We start from the raw sequence: 21,217 nt of genomic DNA, 5'->3' as shown, positions 1-21,217 counted from the left end.
ACAGTGGACATCTTGAAGCAAGTGGGGACAGCAGACTGGGATAGGGAGAGTATGAATATGTCCGTAAACACTCCAGCCCACTGATCTGCACATGCTCTGATGACGTGGGAGGAGAAAAATGGAGTTGTGATCAGATTTGCCGAAGGGTGGGGGAGAGGCTTGTAGTCATTTCAAAAAGTTGAGGAGCAGTGTTCTAAAGTTTTTCCAGAATGTGTACTACAGTCAATGTGTTGGTAGAACTTCTGTTAAAATCCCTAGCTACAATAAATGCGGCCTTAGGATATGTGGTTTCCAGTTTGCATAAAGTCCAGTGTAGATCTTTGAAGGCCATCGTGGTATTGGCTTGAGGGGGAATATACACGGCTGTGACTATAACCGAAGATAATTCTATTTGGTGGTAAAACGGTTGGCATTTGATTGTGAGGTATTCTAGGTCAGGTGAACAAAAGGACTTGAGTTTCTGTATGTTATCACAATCACACCATGAGTAGTTAATCATGAAACATACACCCCGCCTTTCTTCTTCCCAGAGAGTTCTTTATTCCTGTATGGGTGAAATACTGAGAACCCAGCTGGCTGTATGGACGGGGACAGTATATCCAGAGAGAGCCATGTTCACATGAAACAGTGTATGTTACAATCCCTGATGTCTTTCTGAAAGGAGATCCTCGCCATGAGCTCATCTATTTTATTATCCAGAGACTGAACATTAGCGTGTAATATACTCAGAAGCTGTGTATGGTGTGCACGCCTCCTGAGTCAAACTAGAAGTCTTCACCGAATACCTCTTTGCCGCCGGTGGTGTTTTGGACTGGTCCAATGGCAGCTCTGCTTCTAGCAGAACAAAGGATCCAATTCGGGAAAGTTGTATTCCTGGTCGTGATGCTGGTGAGTTACCGCCTCGCTCTGATATTCAAAAGTTATTTCCGGCTGTATGTAATAACACAAAAACATTTCTGGCCCTGTAATGTAAGAAATAACACATAAAAAAATAAAATACTGCAAAGTTGCTTAGGAGCTAGAAGCAGAGCTGCCATATCTATCGGTGCCATGTCCATCTCAATGTGTCTACTCTGGTTTAATAAAGGATACAAAATATACATGCCTGTTGAATTCCCCTTGAAAATAAATGCCCTTAGATACACCCTTTTGTCACGCTGCGCACCGGTCATTAGTCGACTACCCTGAATTAGAGGTCGACCGATTAATCGGAATGGCCGATAATTTTATTTAATCTTTATTTAACTAGGCAAGTCAGTTAAGAACACATTCTTATTTTGAATGACGGCCTAGGAACGGTGGGTTAACTGCCTTGTTCAGGGGCAGAATGACAGATTTTTACCTTGTCAGCTCAGTGATTCAATCTTGCAACCTTACGGTTAACTAGTCCAACGCTCTAACCACCTGCCTCACGAGGAGCCCGCCTGTTCCGCGAATGCAGTAAGAAGCAAATGTAAGTTGTTAGCTAGCATTAAACTTAATCAATCATTATCACTAGTTATAACTAAACATGGTTGATGATATTACTAGTTTATCTAGCGTGTCCTGCATTGCATATAATTGATGCGGTGCGAAAAAGGACAGAAAAAGGACTGTCATTCCTCTGACGTGTACCTAACCATAAACACCAATGCTTCTCTTAAAATCAATACACAGAAGTATATATTTTTAAACCTGCATATTTAGCTAAAAGAAATCCAGGTTAGCAGGCAATATTAACCAGGTGAAATTGTGCCACTTCTCTTGCGTTCATTGCACGCAGAGTCAGGGTATATGCAACAGTTTGGGCCGCCTAATTTGCCAGAATTTTACATAATTATGACATAACATTGAAGGTTGTGCAATGTAACAGGAATATTTAGACTGATGGATGCCACCCGTTAGATAAAATACGAAATGGTTCCTTATTTCACTAAAATAATAAATGTCTTGTTTTCGAGATGATAGTTTCCGGATTCGACCATATTAATGACCTAAGGCTCGTATGTGTGTGTGTTATTATGTTAGAATTAAGTCTATGATTTGATAGGTCAGTCTGACTGAGCGATGGTAGGCACCAGCAGGCTCGTAAGCATTCATTCAAACAGCACTTTCGTGTGTTTTGCCAGCAGCTCTGCTGTTTATGATTTCAAGCCTATCAACTCCCGAGATTAGGCTGGTGTAACGATGTGATGTGAAATGGCTTGCCAGTTAGCGGGGTGCTCGCTAATAGCGTTTCAAACGTCACTTGCTCTGAGACTTGGAGTAGTTGTTCCCCTTGCTCTGCATGGGTAACGCTGATTCGAGGGTGGCTGTTGTTGTTGTGTTCCTGGTTCGAGCTCAGGGAGGAGCGAGGAGAGGGTTGGAAGCTGTACTGTTACACTGGCAATACTAAAGTTCTTATAAGAACATCCAATAGTCCTATTATTCCTATAATAACTACAACCTAAAACTTCTTACCTGGGAATATTGAAGACTCATGTTAAAAGGAACCACCAGCTTTCATATGTTCTCATGTTCTGAGCAAGGAAATGAAATGTTAGCTTTCTTACATGGCACATATTGCACTTTTACTTTCTTCTCCAACACTTTGTTTTTGCATTATTTATGTGTGGCTAAATTGATTTCATTGATGTATTATATTAAGTTAAAATAAGTGTTCATTCAGTATTGTTGTAATTGTCATTATTACATAAAAATGCAAAAGAATCAGCCGGTTAACCGGTATCTGCTTTTTTTGTCCTCCAATAATCAGTATCGGCGTTGAAAAATCATAATCGGTCGACCTCTACCCTGAATACATATAAATGTAATGAGAGAGATGAGAGAGAAACACCAGCAGACGAGGAAGAGAGACACAAGAAGAGGAAACAAAGACTACGGCAGATGTGATCCGGGTCTTTTAGAATGTTTTCAAGGCAGAACAACCTCAACTCATTTACATCATCTGACACCAGCAACGATCGCCTTTGTTTGATATCTGGAGGAAAGCTGATTTGAATTGGTAAATCAGTGAGCAGACATATGGGCTTCCATAAGTACATGCATATGCAGTAGTAGTGGTGCGCTAGGGGGGTTACTTGTTATGGGTATTCGGTGAAAGTCAAGACGTCTCAAACCAAAGGCAGCCTCCTCTACTGTTCAGAAGTGACAGTTGTGTCCTACACCTTTGTGACATCACCCCTCTGGGGGTTCTGAAACTGTTCCCACAGAGAGCGATGAGGACCAACTCAACACAGCACACAGCATTGAACCAGACCTGGGTCAAATACCTTTGAGTACTTGAAACACTGAAACTTGAAACAATAACAAAAAAACTTCAAACCACACATTTTCTTAGAGTTTGCACTTTGGGGAACTATTCTGATGGTTCCATAGTGGGGAAACCAGATAAAGAGTAACTTTAGGTATTTGAAAGTGTACCAGTCAAAAGTTTGGACACACCTACTCATTACAGGTTTTTTCTTTATTTTGACTATTTTCCACATTGTAGAATAATAGTGAAGACATCAAAACTATGAAATAACACTTATGGAATCATGTCGTAACCAAAAAAGTGTTAAACAAATCCAAATATATTTTAGATTTTAGATTCTTCAAAGTAGCTTGATTACAGCTTTGCACACTCTCGGCATTCTCTCAACTAGCTTCACCTGGAATGCTTTTCCAACTGTCTTGAAGGAGTTCCCATATATGCTGAGCACTTGTTGGCAGCTTTTCCTTCACTCAGCTGTCCAACTCATCCCAAAACATCTCAATTGAGTTGAGGTTGGGTGTTTGTGGAGATCAAGTCAATCTGATGCAGCACTCTGTCACTGTCCTTCTTGGTCAAATAGCCCTTACACAGCCCTCACACAGAGGTGTGTTGGGTGATTGTACTGTTAGAAAAAAAATGAAATTCCCACTAAGCGCAAACCAGATGGGATGGCATATCTCTGCAGAATGCAGACAGTGTCACCAGAAAAGCACCATCACACCTCCTCCTCCATGCTTCACGGTGGGAACCACACATGCAGAGAACATCCGGCTACTTTTAAGAATCTAAAATGCGTCTCACAAAGACACGGCGGTTGGAACCAAAAATCTCAAATTTGGACTCATCAGACCAAAGGACAGGTTTCTATCGGTCTAATGTCCATAGCCCAAGCAAGTCTCTTCTTCTTATTGGTGTCCTTTAGTAGTGGTTTCTTTGCAGCAATTTTACCATGAAGGCCTGATTCACACAGTCTCCTCTGAACAGTTGATGTTGAGATGTGTCTGTTACTTGAACTCTGTGAAGCATTAATTTGGGCTGCAATTTCTGAGGCTGGTAACTCAAATGAACTTATCCTCTGCAGCAGAGGTAACTCTGGGTCTTCCTTTCCTGTGGCGGTCCTCATGAGAGCCAGTTTCATCATAGCGCTTGATGGTTTTTGCGACTGCACTTGAAGAAACTTTAAAAGTTCTTGAAATTTCTCGTATTGACTGACCATTTCTTAAAGTAATGATGGAAAGGCATTTCTCTTTGCTTATTTGAGCTGTTCTTGCCATAATATGGACTTGGTCTTTTACTAAATAGGGCTGTCTTCTGTGTACCACCCCTACCTTGTCACAACACAACTGATTGTCTCAAATGCATTAAGAAGGAAAGAAATTCCACAAATTAACTTTTACCAAGGCACACCTGTTAATTGAAATGCAATCCAGGTGATTACCTCATGAAGCTGATTGAGAGAATGCCAAGAGTGTGCAAAGCTGTCATCAAGGCCAAGGGTGGCTTCTTTGAAGAATCTAAAATCACTTTTTGGCTACTACTTGATTCTATATGTGTTATTTCATAGTTTTGATGTCTTCACTATTATTCTACAATGTAGAAAATAGTAAAAAAATTAAGAAAAACCCTGGAATGAGTAGTTGTGTCCAAACTTTTGACTGGTACGGTAGGTATTTTACTTATACCTGTAGAGCACAAACTTTAGGCCATAATCAACATAGTGTAGCAGAGTTCCCAAGTCCAATAGACCGTTCTGAAGTCCCAGGACCTCTTACGCCTACAAACCCATTCATAAAAATCATATTGTCTGCTCTCTGTCAATAGAACAGATTGATTCACTGCATCTGAGAAAAGAAGAATAACCTATAGTTAAGAGAAGAAGAACAGAATAATACACTATAGGGCTTAGATACATAGAGAAAGCTTTACTTTGTGGCCCAAATTTAGTTCCGTGTACAGCGCAGGAGGCTGGTGGTGTACAGTAAGGATAACAACAACAACAAAAAACTTTTGAATCTAGAAGGACATCACATAACATGTGGTAGAGAACCACAATCCCGTCATCTCTGGCCTCAATTTAGGATATTGGCTTTTGTGAATGTCCATGACAACGGCTATAGATTTTTCAAGTAGACTCAAGTATCTCTATGGCTATAAAAAACAACGGCTTTTATAGGTTTTTTGGGCTGTCTGAAAAGCTTCCAGCTTCATTTAAAAAGGATAGATAATCTTTGTCTGTTCAGTGTATTGTGCAAGCATGATTTAATTACAAAGTTCACAGAGCATTCTATCCTTGTGATAAAACCTTTCAAGTTCTGCGACTCAACTAGTGAGTCTGCATGTCAACAGTAGAGGTCTCAAATAAATAATGAAACATGTTCAATTTGGTTTAAATAATGCAGAAACAAAGTGTTGGAGAAGAAAGTAAAAGTGCAATATGTGCCTTGTAAAAAAGCTAATGTTTAAGTGCCTTGCTCAGAACATGAGAACATATGAAAGCTGGTGGTTCCTTTTAACATGAGGCCTCAATATTCCCAGGTAAGAAGTTTTAGGTTGTAGTTGTTATAGGAATTATAGGACTATTTCTCTCTATACCATTTGTATTTCATTAACCTTTGACTATTGGATGTTCTTATAGGCACTTTAGTATTGCCAGTGTAGTATAGCTTCCGTCCCTCTCCTCGCCCCTACCTGGGCTCGAACCAGGAACACAACAACAACAGCCATCCTCGAAGCATCGTTAACCATTGCTCCACAAAAGCCGCAGCCCTTGCAGTGCAAGGGGAACAACTACTCCAAGTCTGAGAGCAAGTGATGTCACCGATTGAAACACTATTAGTGTGCACCCCGCTAACTAGCTAGCCATTTCACATCGGTTACACCAGCCTAACCTCGGGAGTTGATAGGCTTGAAGTCATAAACAGATCAATGCTTGAAGCACAGCAAAGAGCTGCTGGAAAAACGCATCAAAGTGCTGTTTGAATGAATGCGTACAAGCCTGCTGCAGCCTACCATCGCTCAGTCAGACTGCCGTCTTCGCCTGAAGAGGAGGTGTAGCAGGGATCGGACCAAGATGCGGCATGGTAAGTGTTCATGATGTTTATTTTAAAGACATAAACTGAACACTAAAATACAAAAACAATAAACGTGACCAAACCAAAACAGTACCGTGTGGCGACAAACACAGACACGGAAACAAACACCCACAAACCAACAGTGAAACCCAGGCTACCTAAATATGGTTCTCAATCAGGGACAACGATAAACAGCTGCCTCTGATTGAGGACCATATCAGGCCAAACATAGAAATAGAAAAACATACATAGACTGCCCATCCCAACTCACGCCCTGACCATACTAAATAAAGACAAAACAAAGGAAATAAAGATCCCGTGCAGGCTCAGGAGAGACGAAGGTTGATAGCCATGCGTCCTCCAAAACACAACCCAACCATGGATGCGTGCTTCTTAACACAGCACACATCCAACCCGGAAGCCAGCTGCACCAATGTGTCAGAGGAAACACTGTACACCAAGTGACCTGGTTAGCATGCTCTGCACCCGGCCCCCCACAGGAGTCGCTAGTGCGCGATGAGACAAGAATGTCCCTACCGGCCAAACCCTCCCTATACCAGACAATGCTAGGCCAATTGTCACCCCATGGACCTCCCGGTCACTTCCGGCTGTGACAGAGCCTGGGCTCAAACCCAAAGTCTCTGGTGGCACAAATAGTACTGCGATGCAGTGCCTTAGACCACTGCGCCACCTGGGAGGCCTCATGGCTATAATTTAACATATTTGCCACTAGAAAGGTATTAATTTGCCAGTAGAAATGATAGCATCCACTGAAGTAGCTAGCAAGTTTACTAGCTAGCAAGATAGCTACAGTAGTTGCCTTGGTAACCAAATAAACAAACTTGCTACTCTAGCTTAGCTACAATCCTAGCTTGATTTTATGAAAACGTGATTAAACAATGCCAATAATGTTGTCATTTCGACTATTGCTTTCAAAAGCAGCTCAAAAATAGAACATGTAAGAATGGACTTCATAGCCATTGAATTATACCTTGCAATTATACCCTGCGTTATATGGAATTATACAACGGGTGGGTCTAATCCTGAATGCTGATTGGTTAAAACCGCATTCCAGTCGGTGTCTATTCCACAAGTTACCACCGGCTAAATCTATGATGTTAAAATCCCTATTTACTCTGTGCAATCCACTGTCTCATCAGCCCAGCCAGGCAATTTCTAAACTTGATCTCCACTATAAAAACCATCTAGACGTTATATCACATTTCTTTTAGACTAACATTTAGTTTTCAACAGCGGAGATTTGTATAAACCTTGCTGTCTGTCTCTCCGACATTTGCAACATTGTTTCAATATTCAATCTCCAGCTGTCCCATAGTAATGAACGTGTAGGGAATCGGCATGAGACAGACAGACAGGCAGCTTTTCTCAGCCAAATAAATAAATGTCACTAGAAAACAGCTTAAACAAACGCAAATGCAGCTACTTTGCTATTATTTGACGTGACTGTAAGTTAGCCGTAGTTGGCTAGCTAGCAAGCAAGTGATAAGAATGTTGCCAGCCAGTATGGCAATAGAACATATAGAATGAACAACTGAGTTGCGTCTATAGAATAAAAAGACTGAACGACTGGGTCGCGTCTTTGTCAACCAAACCGATAGAATGACCAGCCGGCTTGGGTAGCAACCCAAGATTTCTGTCGGGACTATATCTTGTGGAGGGATGAAATAGTATGAATCAATTAATCATAATAACTTTTTGAATTAAAATATGTCAATCATTATTTGAATATGTTGGTAACCCGTTGTATGAAAGTGATAATGCCCTCGAAGGTGGTGTTTGGAGGATATATTGGCATGGTTTGCCGGTCCTCGACTTCGTCTCAGGCCTAACAACACCCGTGCCAATATATCCTCCAAACACCGGGCTTTGAGGGCATTATCACTTAAATAACTCTAGAATGCCCTTAAAGCCAATCAGAAACAAGTATTCAACAATGCCAGGGTATCATGTGTTCTAATTATATTTCTATGAGGTAAGGATTATATTATATCACTTAACCCCACTTAATAACATGTCTAGAATGTTCACTCCAATGTTCCGCCCCAACATTCTGATTCAGTGTTCCGCCACAGGGATGGAACCTTTTAACATGTTGCCATATCTGACAGTTCCTTGGTAGGGATGTGAATTGGTTTGGAATCAACCCTTTTCCTCTCTGTTCCGGTCTTTTCTTCTCCTTAGTTCCGTAGCATTCTGCATAACAGGATTGGTTTGATTGAACCAGTTTGATGAGCAGAGAGATGTAGAGCAGTAGTTTTCAACCTGTGGTCTGCGAGGGGTACTGCAGGTGGTCCGCAAATTTATATTTTTTGTATGATTTTTTTCCTTCTTCCAAGAATAATAACAGTTGGGGGTATTAAGGGTATTATAAGCAATTTTACGTTACTTTTCACAATGCAAATTGTTAATACTAATATTAACAATAGGCTTTTACATTCAGTGATCAAATGTACTCTAAATTTGACCACCAAGATATTTAATGTTAAAAATGTCTGTGATTCCGGGATGGTGGTCTTCGAGACCTTTTGACGGTAATTTGGTGGTGCCCAGAACAGACGATTGGGAACCGCTGAGTTAAAGGTAGACAACATACACTCTGGATGACACACACACACGCATGCACTCACACACACACAGTGTGCTGCTCCAGTCTCCCCTGGTCTCGCAGGGTCCAGCTTGTCCTCTATGTGTTTTTAATGTCTTTATATACCTCCAGCTGTCTGATGGTAATGTCAGGGAATGATCTAAAGACAGTTTACTTCAGAGGGAGTGGGAGAGGGGAGAGAGAGGGGGGGAGAGAGGAGTGGGAGAGAGAGAGAGAGAGAGAGAGAGAGGGGAGGGGGGAGAGGGAGCAAAAGAGACAGGAGGGCAGAGAAAAGGAAGGGAAAGAGGGGAGAGAGGACATGGAGCTGTGTAGTCCTCAGTCTAAACTACCCTCAGAGCAGGACAGAAGCTGCTAACACACACACACACGCACACACTCACACACACACTCACACACACACTCACACACACACACACAGACAAACACACGCAAACGTAAACACACACATGTTCAGATACACACACACACTGCTAACACACTCCGTAATGTGATTTGTCAACGTTCTACAACATGAAAGTGCTTCATTTCTAATAGAGGCAGAAATCAAAAGCAGGAGGTCAATGTGGCTCAGCACACAGAGAAAATTGATCTGATTATGTTAAAGGATGAAGGGATGAAATGTTCTCTTCCTTTTTCTCTTTTGTTAGTGGATTATTATGTGTTACTTCAAGTGTACTTTAAGTCGATTATCTGCCTGTCTGTCTTTGTCTAGGTGTGTGTGTGTGTGTGTGTGTGTGTGTGTGTGTGTGTGTGTGTGTGTGTGTGTGTGTGTGTGTGTGTGTGTGTGTGTGTGTGTGTGTGTGTGTGTGTGTGTGTGTGTGTGTGTGTGCGTGCGTGCGTGCGTGCGTGCGTGCGTGCGTGCGTGTGTGTGTGTGTGTGTGTGTGTGTGCGGGTGCGCGCGTGTGTGTGTGTGTGTGTTGGAACGTTTGAAGAACAATCTATTGAAATGAAGTGTGTGATTTGATACATACTGGAGTGGAAATGAGGAGTTTCCTTTTCTACTGAGAAGTGAGATTTGATTCTGCAGACTGTATTTCCTTGGTTTATTTGAATAACTTGATTTCCCTGTTGGATTTACATAGGAGTTTTAGATTAGTTCATTGTTTGACAATGCTTTCAACTAAACTGAAATACAAAAAAAACACAAAAAGGTAGCTTGTGTAATGCAAAAAAGGAAGAGTATAAAGTAATGAGATGAAAATGCATGTAACTCGTCTTTCAATCACTGTACGCAAATGTCTAAATGTAATCCTCATCAAAATTATTTGTACAATTTTCCCTTCACAAATACAGATATAGTGTCTTAATTTGACATAGTGGTGTCATAGCAAATGAATCCTGCAGCAGCAGAATTTTGACGTTTAGTCCATAATGTTGCTTCGTCGGTGTTTAGGATATTATATAAGCTGGTCAAAAGTAGGTTGCATGAAAAGTGAAATATTGTTAATTTAATCGTGTGTTAGTGCAGGTTTTCTGTGGATTTATGTAAATCACGAAGCTCATCTGCATTTCCTGCAGTGCAGGAAAATAATTCTCAGCAACGAAAGATCCTACATCTGTACATTATTCACAACCTCACTGCTGTGTTCCTGCGTATATAATGACAGTCTTCCAGCGTACAACTCATCAGGCCTGTTAACATGCATTCTGTGTCTGAAATATAGTCAGACAGGAGTTGCCTCCGGCCTCTGTCTCGGTCTCTGCCGAAGGGAGATGAGAACACAACACTACTGTCTGACTGTCAGAGAGTTGGAGAACGGTTCAAAAGACACTCCACAACGTTGGTATTCTTGAATACTCCACAATCAATCACACACACACACACACACACACACACACACACACACACACACACACACACACACACACACACACACATACGCATTCACACAAACACACACAAACACACACATACGCATTCACACACACAAACACACACACACACAAACACACACATACGCATTCACACAAACACACACACAAACACACACACACGCATTCACACAGACACACACACACACACACAAACACACACACACACGCATTCACACAAACACACACACAAACACACACACACGCATTCACACACACACACACACACACACACACACACACACACACACACACTCACACACACACATACGCATTCACACACACAAACAAACACACACACACACACACACACACACACACACACATACGCATTCACACAAAGGAACCCGTTTTCCTGTCTGTCTACCCCAGCTGGCAGTCATCATAGCTCCAATTCTAATAATAGTCATTACATTCAGAAACAGAGAACATGACCCAGATGAGCCTGTATGTGTGTGTGCGTGTGTTTGTGTCCAAGCATGCATGCATGCGTATGCTTTGTGTGTGTGTGTGTGTATGTGTGTGTGTGTGTGTGTGTGTGTGTGTGTGTGTATGTGCACGCATAAGTATGTATGGTGTGTGTGTGTGTGCATGTGTCCATGCATACATGCGTATGCTTTGTGTGTGTGTGTGTGTGTGTGTGTGTGTGTGTGTGTGTGTGTGTGTGTGTGTGTGTGTGTGTGTGTGTGTGTGTGTGTGTGTGCACGCATAAGTATGTATGGTGTGTGTGTGTGTGCATGTGTCCATGCATACATGCGTATGCTTTGTGTGTGTGTGTGTGTGTGTGTGTGTGTGTGTGTGTGTGTGTGTGTGTGTGTGTGTGTGTGTGTGTGTGTGTGTGTGTGTGTGTGTGTGTGTGTGTGTGTGTGTGCGTGTGTGGGTGTGTGTGTCCACGCATAAGTATGTATGGTGTGTGTGTGCATGTGCCCATGCACGCGTGCGTATGCTTTGTGTGTGTGCGTATGGTATGTGTTAAGGGTTAGGGTTACAATTAGTGTTAGTGGTTAGGTTAAGGGTTAGGGTTACAATTAGTGTTAGTGGTTAGGTTAAGGGTTAGGGTTACAATTAGTGTTAGTGGTTAGGTTAAGGGTTAGGGTTACAATTAGTGTTAGTGGTTAGGTTAAGGGTTAGGGTTACAATTAGTGTTAGTGGTTAGGTTAAAGGTTAGGGTTACAATTAGTGTTAGTAGTTAGGTTAAGGGTTAGGGTTACAATTAGTGTTAGTGGTTAGGTTAAGGGTTAGGGTTACAATTAGTGTTAGTAGTTAGGTTAAGGGTTAGGGTTACAATTAGTGTTAGTAGTTAGGTTAAGGGTTAGGGTTACAATTAGTGTTAGTGGTTAGGTTAAGGGTTAGGGTTACAATTAGTGTTAGTAGTTAGGTTAAGGGTTAGGGTTACAATTAGTGTTAGTGGTTAGGTTAAGGGTTAGGGTTACAATTAGTGTTAGTAGTTAGGTTAAGGGTTAGGGTTACAATTAGTGTTAGTGGTTAGGTTAAGGGTTAGGGTTACAATTAGTGTTAGTAGTTAGGTTAAGGGTTAGGGTTACAATTAGTGTTAGTAGTTAGGTTAAGGGTTCGGGTTACAATTAGGGTTAGTGTAAGGGGTTAGTGGTTAGGTTGAGGTAGTATAGGGTTTGGGTTAAGGTTATGGGATGAGGAAAATAGGATTTTGAATTAAATATTTTTTCGGTCCCCACAAGGATCGAAGAACATAATGTGTGTGTGTGATTCACTTTGTAGTTTCTTTGCTTAAAAAATAATCATAAATATAAAATAAATCTGCATATCTGCTTGAAATTTGTTGGCTTAACGTTGACTTTCATATAAATCACACATCAATGATAGATGCACTAAAACATGCTATGAACACAGATCTCCAGTTCTAATTCAAAACAGTACAAGGCTTCATTGAGATGTCAGCCTCTGTATCCACTGTCCAGCCTGGTTAAGAAGCCTGCTGCTTGTCTTGAATAGGGACGGTCAGCCGATCCTGTATGTACGTCAGAAATTTAGTGGAGCAGAGTGTTACAATCTGCTGAGAGAGAAGAGAAGACTGAAGATATATGCTGGGTGCCCCCAGGCCAGCGCCTAGACTGGGCCAGAAAGACAAGGGCTGAATAGGAGAGAGAGAGATAGAAGTGGGAGGAGGTGAGCTAGGTTGGTGAGAGAAAGACAGAAGTGGGAGGAGGTGAGCTAGGTTGGAGAGAGAGAGAGATAGAAGGGGGAGGAGGTGAGCAAGGTTGGAGAGAGAGAGATAGAAGGGGGAGGAGGTGAGCTAGGTTGGAGAGAGAGAGATAGAAGGGGGAGGAGGTGAGCTAGGTTGGAGAGAGAGATAGAAGGGGGAGGAGTTGAGCTAGGTTGCAGAGAGAGATAGAAGGGGGAGGGGGTGAGCTAGGTTGGAGAGAGAGATAGAAGAGGGGAGACAGGGTGGAGAGAGAGATAGAAGGGGGGGTGAGCTGGGTTGGAGAGAGAGATAGAAGGGGGAGGGGGTGAGCAAGGTTGGAGAGAGAGAGATAGAAGGGGGAGGAGGTGAGCTAGGTTGGAGAGAGAGATAGAAGGGGGAGAAGGTGAGCTAGGTTGGAGAGAGAGAGATAGAAGGGGAGGAGGTGAGCTAGGTTGGAGAGAGAGTTAGAAGGGGGAGGAGGTGAGCTAGGTTGGAGAGAGAGATAGAAGGGGGAGGAGGAGGTGAGCTAGGTTGGAGAGAGAGAGATAGAAGGGGGAGGAGGTGAGCTAGGTTGGAGAGAGAGAGATAGAAGGGGGAGGAGGTGAGCTAGGTTGGAGAGAGAGATAGAAGGGGAGGAGGTGAGCTAGGTTGGAGAGAGAGAGATAGAAGAGGGGAGACAGGGTGGAGAGAGAGATAGAAGGGGGAGGGTGAGCTAGGTTGGAGAGAGATAGAAGGGGGAGGGGGTGAGCTAGGTTGGAGAGAGAGAGATAGAAGGGGGAGGAGGTGAGCTAGGTTTGAGAGAGAGAGATAGAAGGGGGAGAAGGTGAGCTAGATTGGAGTGAGAGATAGAAGGGGAGGAGGTGAGCTAGGTTGGAGACAGAGAGATAGAAGGATGAGAAGGTGAGCTAGGTTGGAGAGAGAGAGATAGAAGGGGAGGAGGTGAGCTAGGTTGGAGAGAGATAGAAGGGGGAGGAGGTGAGCTAGGTTGGAGAGATAGAGATAGAAGTGGGGAGACAGGGTGGAGAGAGAGAAATACAGGCAACATATCCTTGCTATTGAGAAAGGCCACCAAAGGCAGACCTGGCTCTGAGGAGAAGACAGGGTATGTGCACACTGCCCACAAAATGAGGTGGAAACTGAGCTGCACTTCCTAACCTCCTGTCCAATGTATGACCATATTAGAGACACATATTTCCCTCAGATGACACAGATCCACAAGGAATTCGAAAAAAACAACCCCGATTTTGAGAAACTCTCATATCTACTGGGTGAAATCACAGCAGTGACATCACAGCAGCAATATTTATGACCTGTTGCCACAAGAGAAGGGCAACCAGTGAAGAACAAACACCATTGTAAATACTATATTTATGTTTATTTATTTTTCCCTTTTGTAGATTAACTATTTGCACATCATTACAACACTGTATATAGACATAATATGACATTTGAAATGTATTTATTATTATTTTGTAATGTTTACTGTTCATTTTTTATTATTTATTTCACTTTTGTTTATTATCTATTTCACTTGCTTTGGCAATGTTAACATATGTTTCCCATGCCAATAATGTCCCTTAAATTGAAATTGAATTGAAATAGAGAGATAGAGAGAAAGGGGGAAGACGGGAGACAAAGAGAGAGAGAGATAGAGGGAGGAAACATGAAGAATGGGGCCACAATGGGTCGTCTGTGGGTGGGTGGGTGGGTGATCTGAAACCCATATGGGGGCTCTCCTCATTCTCTGCTCCATCTTCTCTATCCAGTCTCCCTCTCTCTTTTCTATTTTCTCTACCCCTCTGTCTCTGTCTCTCTATCTATTCAGGCCATGCTGGCTGAGTTGCATCTCGTTTGAAAGGCCCCGACTCACTCACTCACTCACTGTCTTTCTTTTTCCCTCTTTATTTGAACCTCTCCTGCTGCTGTGGTAGCACAATGGTAATTCACCTAATATATATGGGAGTCTCTCTCTCTCCCTCCCTCTCTCTCTCTCTCTCTCTCCCTCTTTATTTGAACGTCTCCTGCTGCTGTGGTAGCACAATGGTAATTCACCTAATATATATGGGAGTCTCTCTCTCTCCCTCCATCTCTCTCTCTCTCTCTCTCTCCCTCTTTATTTGAACCTCTCCTGCTGCTGTGGTAGCACACTGGTAATTCACCTAACTCTCTGTCTTCTTTCTCTGTCTCTGTCGCTCTCCCTCTTCTCTGTCTTTCTCTCTCCTCTTTCTTTATCTCTTCTTTCTCTCCTCTTGTCTCTCTCTCCCTCTCTCTCTCTCCTTCTCTCTCTCACTCTCTCTCTCTCTTGCTCTCCTGTCTTCTCGTTCTCTCTGTCTTCTTTTTCTGTCTCTGTCGCTCTCCCTCTTCTCTGTCTGTCTGTCTCTCTCCTCTTTCTTTATCTCTTCTCTCTCCTCTTGTCTCTCTCTCCCTCTCTCTCCCTCTCTCTCTCTCTCTCTCACTCTCTCTCTCTGGCTCTCCTGTCTTCTCGTTCTCTCTGTCTTCTTTCTCTGTCTCTGTCGCTCTCCCTCTTCTCTGTCTGTCTCTCTCCTCTTTCTTTATCTCTTCTCTCTCTCCTCTTGTCTCTCTCTCTCCCTCTCTCTCTAGCTCTCTCTCCTCTTTCTTTATATCCTCTCTCTCTCTCTCTCTCTCTCTCTCTCTCTCTCTCTCTCTCTCTCTCTCTCTCTCTGTGTTATCTGCTGAGGTTTCATGATCACTAGGGCAACAAAGCCAGTCTTTGTGCCATGTGGAGCTCCTTTCTTACTCTCTTATTTACTCTGCCTTTTCAATGTCTCGCAACCCTGGTACAACCCTGGTCCAATCCTGGTCCAACCCTGGTCCAACCCAGGCACAACCCTGGTCCAACCCTGGTCCAACCCGCTCTGCTCCTCACCTCTCCCATGTTCTACAGAGGAACACAAATCCCACACAATGGTGAACCGAAAACATTATTCTCTCCCCTCCTTGCACCTTGTAACACAACTCTGTCCCCCCTCACTATCGCTGCATCGGTCCCTTCATCCCTCCCTCCATCTCTACATTTCTCTCTCTTTCTTTCTCTCTCTCTCTCTCTCTCTCTCTCTCTCTCCCTCTCTGACCCTCCCTCCCTCCCCCATCCCTCTCTCCATTTCTCTCTCTTTCTTTTCTCTCTCTCTCTCTCTCTCTCTCTCTCTCTCTCGCTCTCTCCCTCTCTGACCCTCCCTCCTTCCCCCATTCATCCATCCAACTCTCTATCCCTCACTCTCTCTCTCTCTCTCTTGCTCCTCTCTCTCTCTTGCTCCCCCCTCTCTCTCTCTGTCTCTCACTTCTCTGGTGAACTGCAGGTGTAAGTAATAGCCATGGGTAATTGTCCCCCCACCCCTCTCCTCCTCTCCTCCTCTTCTTTCTGGAACCCCCTAGGGTCTCTGGTGTCCTCTTGGCTATCCGCCGCGGTGATAAGATGTCCATGCTATTAAGAATGAAAGCTAATCCCTCTCTCTACCTCTCTTCCTCTCTTGTAGTGAATACTCAGACAGCACAAAACACCTCAGTCACAGGGAAGGGCAGGGGGTGGGAGAGGGGAGGCTGGTAGAGAGAGAGCGAGAGGGAGGGGTAAATGAAGAGTGGGAGGTGAAGCGAAGGGGTTGAGTTGTGTAGGTAAATAATTGATGTTCGGCACTTTCGTTTTTTAATCTGTAAATGAGACGTCCACTAAGATGCCTCTTGGGTCCTGGACTCAGTGTGTGTTACACCCTATCGGTGTTAGTGTTAGTGTGTGTGTGTGTGTGTGTGTGTGTGTGTGTGTGTGTGTGTGTGTGCGACACCCTATCCCCCCTCCCATTAAGGATAACAAGATGGAGGATAATGATCCGGTTGAGAGAGTGTCTGTCCTGTCTGTCTCCCAGGTGTATCATATCATGTCCCCTGAGTGGTGTGTGTGTGTGTGTGTGTGTGTGTGTGTGTGTGTGTGTGTGTGTGTGTGTGTGTGTGTGTGTGTGTGTGTGTGTGTGTGTGTGTGTGTGTGTGTGTGTGTGTGTGTGTGTGTGTGTGTGCGCGTGTGTGTGCGTGTGTGTGTCTGTGTCAGAGCTGAGCGATATGGAGCTGGGCAAAATGTTATTTTGATATGGACAAAAATTCATATTGCGATAAATTGACATATTTTTTGCGATAAAGATAAATCACAGTTAAATTATTTTTAGGGGGAGGTGGGCGATATGGACGAAAATTCATATCACGATATACTGTATTAGTGTTTTATTAGTTAGAATTGTTCTTCCACTTTAACATTACTGAGTATTGTGTGTATTATTGACAAAAAATGACAATTAAATCCACTTTAATTCCACTTTGTTACACAATAAAAAGTGTAAAACGTCAAGGGGTGTGAATTCTCTCTGAAGGCGCTATTCACCTAGTGAGGAAGTGGGAACTCAAAACACTTAGAAAGCTGTGACTCTCCTCTCCTCTCTCATGTCAGTCATTTTCCGTTTATCGTCACCTGCTGGTGGTTAGATAAACACCTTTGTAAAATGCCTTGCTCAAGGCTGTGCTGTGATATCTCATTATGAGTTTCAAACAGACTCAACAAGCGTCATAGTGGCTGCTGGGAAATATCACATGGACACCATTGTCACAGGCCAGCTCTGTACACTGAAATGCAAGAGAGAGATAGGGAGAGAGAGATATAGAGAGAGAGAGGGAGAGAGAGAGAGAGAGAGAGAGAGAGGTAGGTAGAGAGTGGGAGAGAGAGAGGTAGGTAGAGAGAGGCAGATTGGTAGAGAGAAAGGTAGGTAGAGAGAGAGAGGGAAAAGGGAAGAGAGAGAAAGAAGGAGCGAAGGAATCACTTTGGTAGAGATAGAGAGCGAGGGAGAGAGGAAGAGGAGAGAGAGGGCAGATGTGATGATTAAGTCTGAGTGTGTCAGGGTGTGTGTGTGATTGTGCTTCCCTGGAGGAACGCAGAGATGAAGGTCTCCCAGAGTCATGGCATCTGTTGACTGCTGCTGCTAGTGAAGAATCGCTTCACAAAGACTGAGGCACACACACACCGATGTACGCACACGCACACACACCGATGCACGCTCACACAACACACCCCGCTCCAAGGGCAGCCAGCTGCCTCTAGAGCCTGTTATCCTGGCATGTGTGTATGTGTGCGTGTGTGTGTGTGTGTGTGTGTGTGTGTGTGTGTGTGTGTGTGTGTGTGTGTGTGTGTGTGTGTGTGTGTGTGTGTGTGTGTGTGTGTGTGTGTGTGTGTGTGTGCGTGTGTGTGTGTGTGTTACTTATCTATTAGAACAGACAGGTAATTTATAAGAATTCTCTCTGCTCAGATCAGGTAGGATGAAGACAAACACGAACACTAAACACGTAGATCAGCCAAGAATAAAGACCTCTATTAAGAAAATGAATAACACCAGTCAAGGGGAGGTGACCCTCGACAGGTCATATGGTGTTGAGATCTTAGACATGATTGGCTAGTTGTTGTGGTTGCCATGGCACCAAGGTGCAGTACCCTTATGTTGACGGATGTTACACACACACACAAGCTCAGCGTCAGCCGTTTCAGACCTGTGTGGGCGCGACCTAATCTGTTACCCATCATGCATCCTGCTCCCCTAATGAAAATGCAAGGTCCCATCCGTCACAGGAGCATATGGCAAATAGAAATTGAACCACACACACCTTCTCAGGCAGAGAGAGGAACGCCCAAGAGGGTCTGGATGATGGAGGATCATTGAGAAGGACCCCAGAGCCATAACAAATGAATAACAACAAACTTCTTTCAGGAAGCTGTAGACTTAAACCATGTTTTTTTTTGGAGGGGGAGGTTCATTCTCCTATTATGTTCAATTACACCAGCATTCATAGAGAGTCACGCCACTTCACCGAACATCACTTAGCTTGGCTTTACTTAACATTCCATGTTAACATCCTCTACGACTCTCCTTCTGATTATCTCTCACACTCACACACGTTGTTCTGACTCACTGTCACTATGTCACTTGGTGCATCCTGAGGTGAATGCAGTCAAGCAATATTTCAGTGGAGGCTCCTCAGAGGAGGAAGGGGAGGACCATCCTCCTCAATAAATGTTTTTGCTAAAACTATACTAAATATAACCAAATAATTTATTAAAACACACTATTTTGCAAAGAATGTCTACAGTAGCCTCAGCAGCACTCTGTAGGGTAGCACCATGGTGTAGCCGGAGGACAGCTATCTTCCATTCTCCTCTGGGTATATCTGCTACAATTCAAAACCTAGGAGGCTTATGGTTCTCACCCCATTCCATAGACTTATACAGTAATTATGACAACTTCCGGAGGACGTCCTCCAGCCTATTAGAGCTCTTTCGCCAGGTCACAGGCGCATTGAAGTCCACAAGTGAAAGGAAGAGATGAGAGGAGGAGAGCGTGTAGATGCGAGAAGGAATACAACGTGGCTGCTATGAAAGTGAACTGTGTTTACACGTGATCAGGGGTGTATTCATTCAATCGATTCTGTTCTTAAACGGAAGCAAACGGAACAAAATAGGGATAAACATACCTGAATTTGTCCAATAGAAAATCTTGTTTGCAACTGTTGGACTAATGATTACACCCTATATCAGCTAGATTCAGGCAAGAGTGTGCAAGACAGTATTGAATGTCACTGTCTGTCATCTCAAATATGTCTCGACCTGTGTGCACCTACGTTGTAAACTTTCATTCATAGGCTCGGTTGTATCAACTTCATGATGTGTATAGGGAAAATTAGAGTATCATGTAGTAGCCTAAACCTACCGATGTTACATTGAGCTGGGTGAATGGAATATGAATCACAGTCATCCAGTATGCTGTAATAGAAATAAGGACATGCTCATGAACAAAAATCGTCTTAAACGGCACCAACTGCCACTGGGGTGTTTATTTATTTATTTATATTTTTTTATTTGACCTTTTATCCGGTGTGAGAAATGTAGTCATGACTCATGTTTTACCAGAAAGACTGATGCCTTTCTTTATCTCCCTCTCTCTCTCTCTCTCTCTCTCTCTCTCTCTCTCTCCCTCTCTCTCCCTCTCTCTCTCTCTCTCTCTCTCTCTCCCTCTCTCTCTCTCTCTCTCTCTCTCTCTCTCTCCTCTCCCTCTCTCGCTCTCTCTCTCTCTCTCTTTCTCTCTCTCTCTCTCTCTCTCTCTCTCTCGCTCTCTCTCTCCCTCTCTCTTTCTCTCCCTCTCTCTCTCTCTCTCTCTCTCTCTCTCTCTCTCTCTATCTCTCTCTCTCTCTCTCTCTCTCTCTCTCTCTCTCTCTCTCTCTCCACTCTCTCTTTCTCTCTCTCTTTCTCTCTCTCTCTCCCTCTCTCTCTCTCTCTGTCTCTCTCTCTCTTTCTCTCTCCCCCCCCTCCCCCTCAGGGTTTTTTCCGTAGATCCATCCAGAAGAACATGGTCTACACGTGTCACCGGGACAAGAACTGCAACATCAACAAAGTGACCAGGAACCGCTGTCAGTACTGCCGGCTCCAGAAGTGCTTTGGCGTGGGCATGTCCAAAGAGTGTGAGTCTCAATCTCACACACACATGCACACGCATATGCACACACACACACACACACCGTTGTTAGTACTGCCGGCTCCAGAAGTGCTTTGCTATGGGAATGTCGAAAGTGTTAATTAGTTTGTCTAAATCCCACATCTCTAATCCCAAAAATGAGTACCAAACCACACCGCTATGTAAGTTTCCTGGATTAAGAGGGACACACACACCATCCTGTTCATCCTCTAGTTGATTTAAAGATACACACACACACCATCCTATTCATCCCCTAGTGGATTTAAACACACACAAACACACACACCATCCTATTCATCCCCTAGTGGATTTAAACACACACAAACACACACACCATCATATTCATCCCCTAGTGGATTTAAACACACACATACACACACACCATCATATTCATCCCCTAGTGGATTTAAACACACACAAACACACACACCATCCTATTCATCCCCTAGTGGATTTAAACACACACAAACACACACACCATCCTATTCATCCTCTAGTGGATTTAAACTCACACAGACACACACACCATCCTATTCATCCCCTAGTGGATTTAAACACACACAGACACACACACCATCCTATTCATCCCCTAGTGGATTTAAACACACACAGACACACACACCATCCTATTCATCCTCTAGTGGATTTAAACACACACAGACACACACACCATCATATTCATCCCCTAGTGGATTTAAAAACACACAGACACACACACCATCCTATTCATCCCCAAGT

At 43.5% G+C, this 21,217-nt stretch overlaps 1 protein-coding gene across 1 annotated transcript in view; it reads left to right on the top strand.

The window, feature by feature from the left end:
- Positions 1 to 21,217, top strand: part of LOC135552036 (retinoic acid receptor alpha-A-like) — a 122,544-nt gene that overhangs the window by 29,487 nt on the left and 71,840 nt on the right. Inside the window, exon 3 of the mRNA XM_064983403.1 lies at positions 20,324 to 20,465. Coding sequence (XP_064839475.1) covers positions 20,324 to 20,465 — 142 coding nt within the window. The remainder of the gene's footprint in view (positions 1 to 20,323; positions 20,466 to 21,217) is intronic.

Source organism: Oncorhynchus masou, chromosome 13 (genome assembly GCF_036934945.1).
Source record: "Oncorhynchus masou masou isolate Uvic2021 chromosome 13, UVic_Omas_1.1, whole genome shotgun sequence".
NCBI classification, from domain to species: domain Eukaryota; kingdom Metazoa; phylum Chordata; class Actinopteri; order Salmoniformes; family Salmonidae; genus Oncorhynchus; species Oncorhynchus masou.
This window is presented reverse-complemented; position numbering and strand designations above follow the sequence as displayed.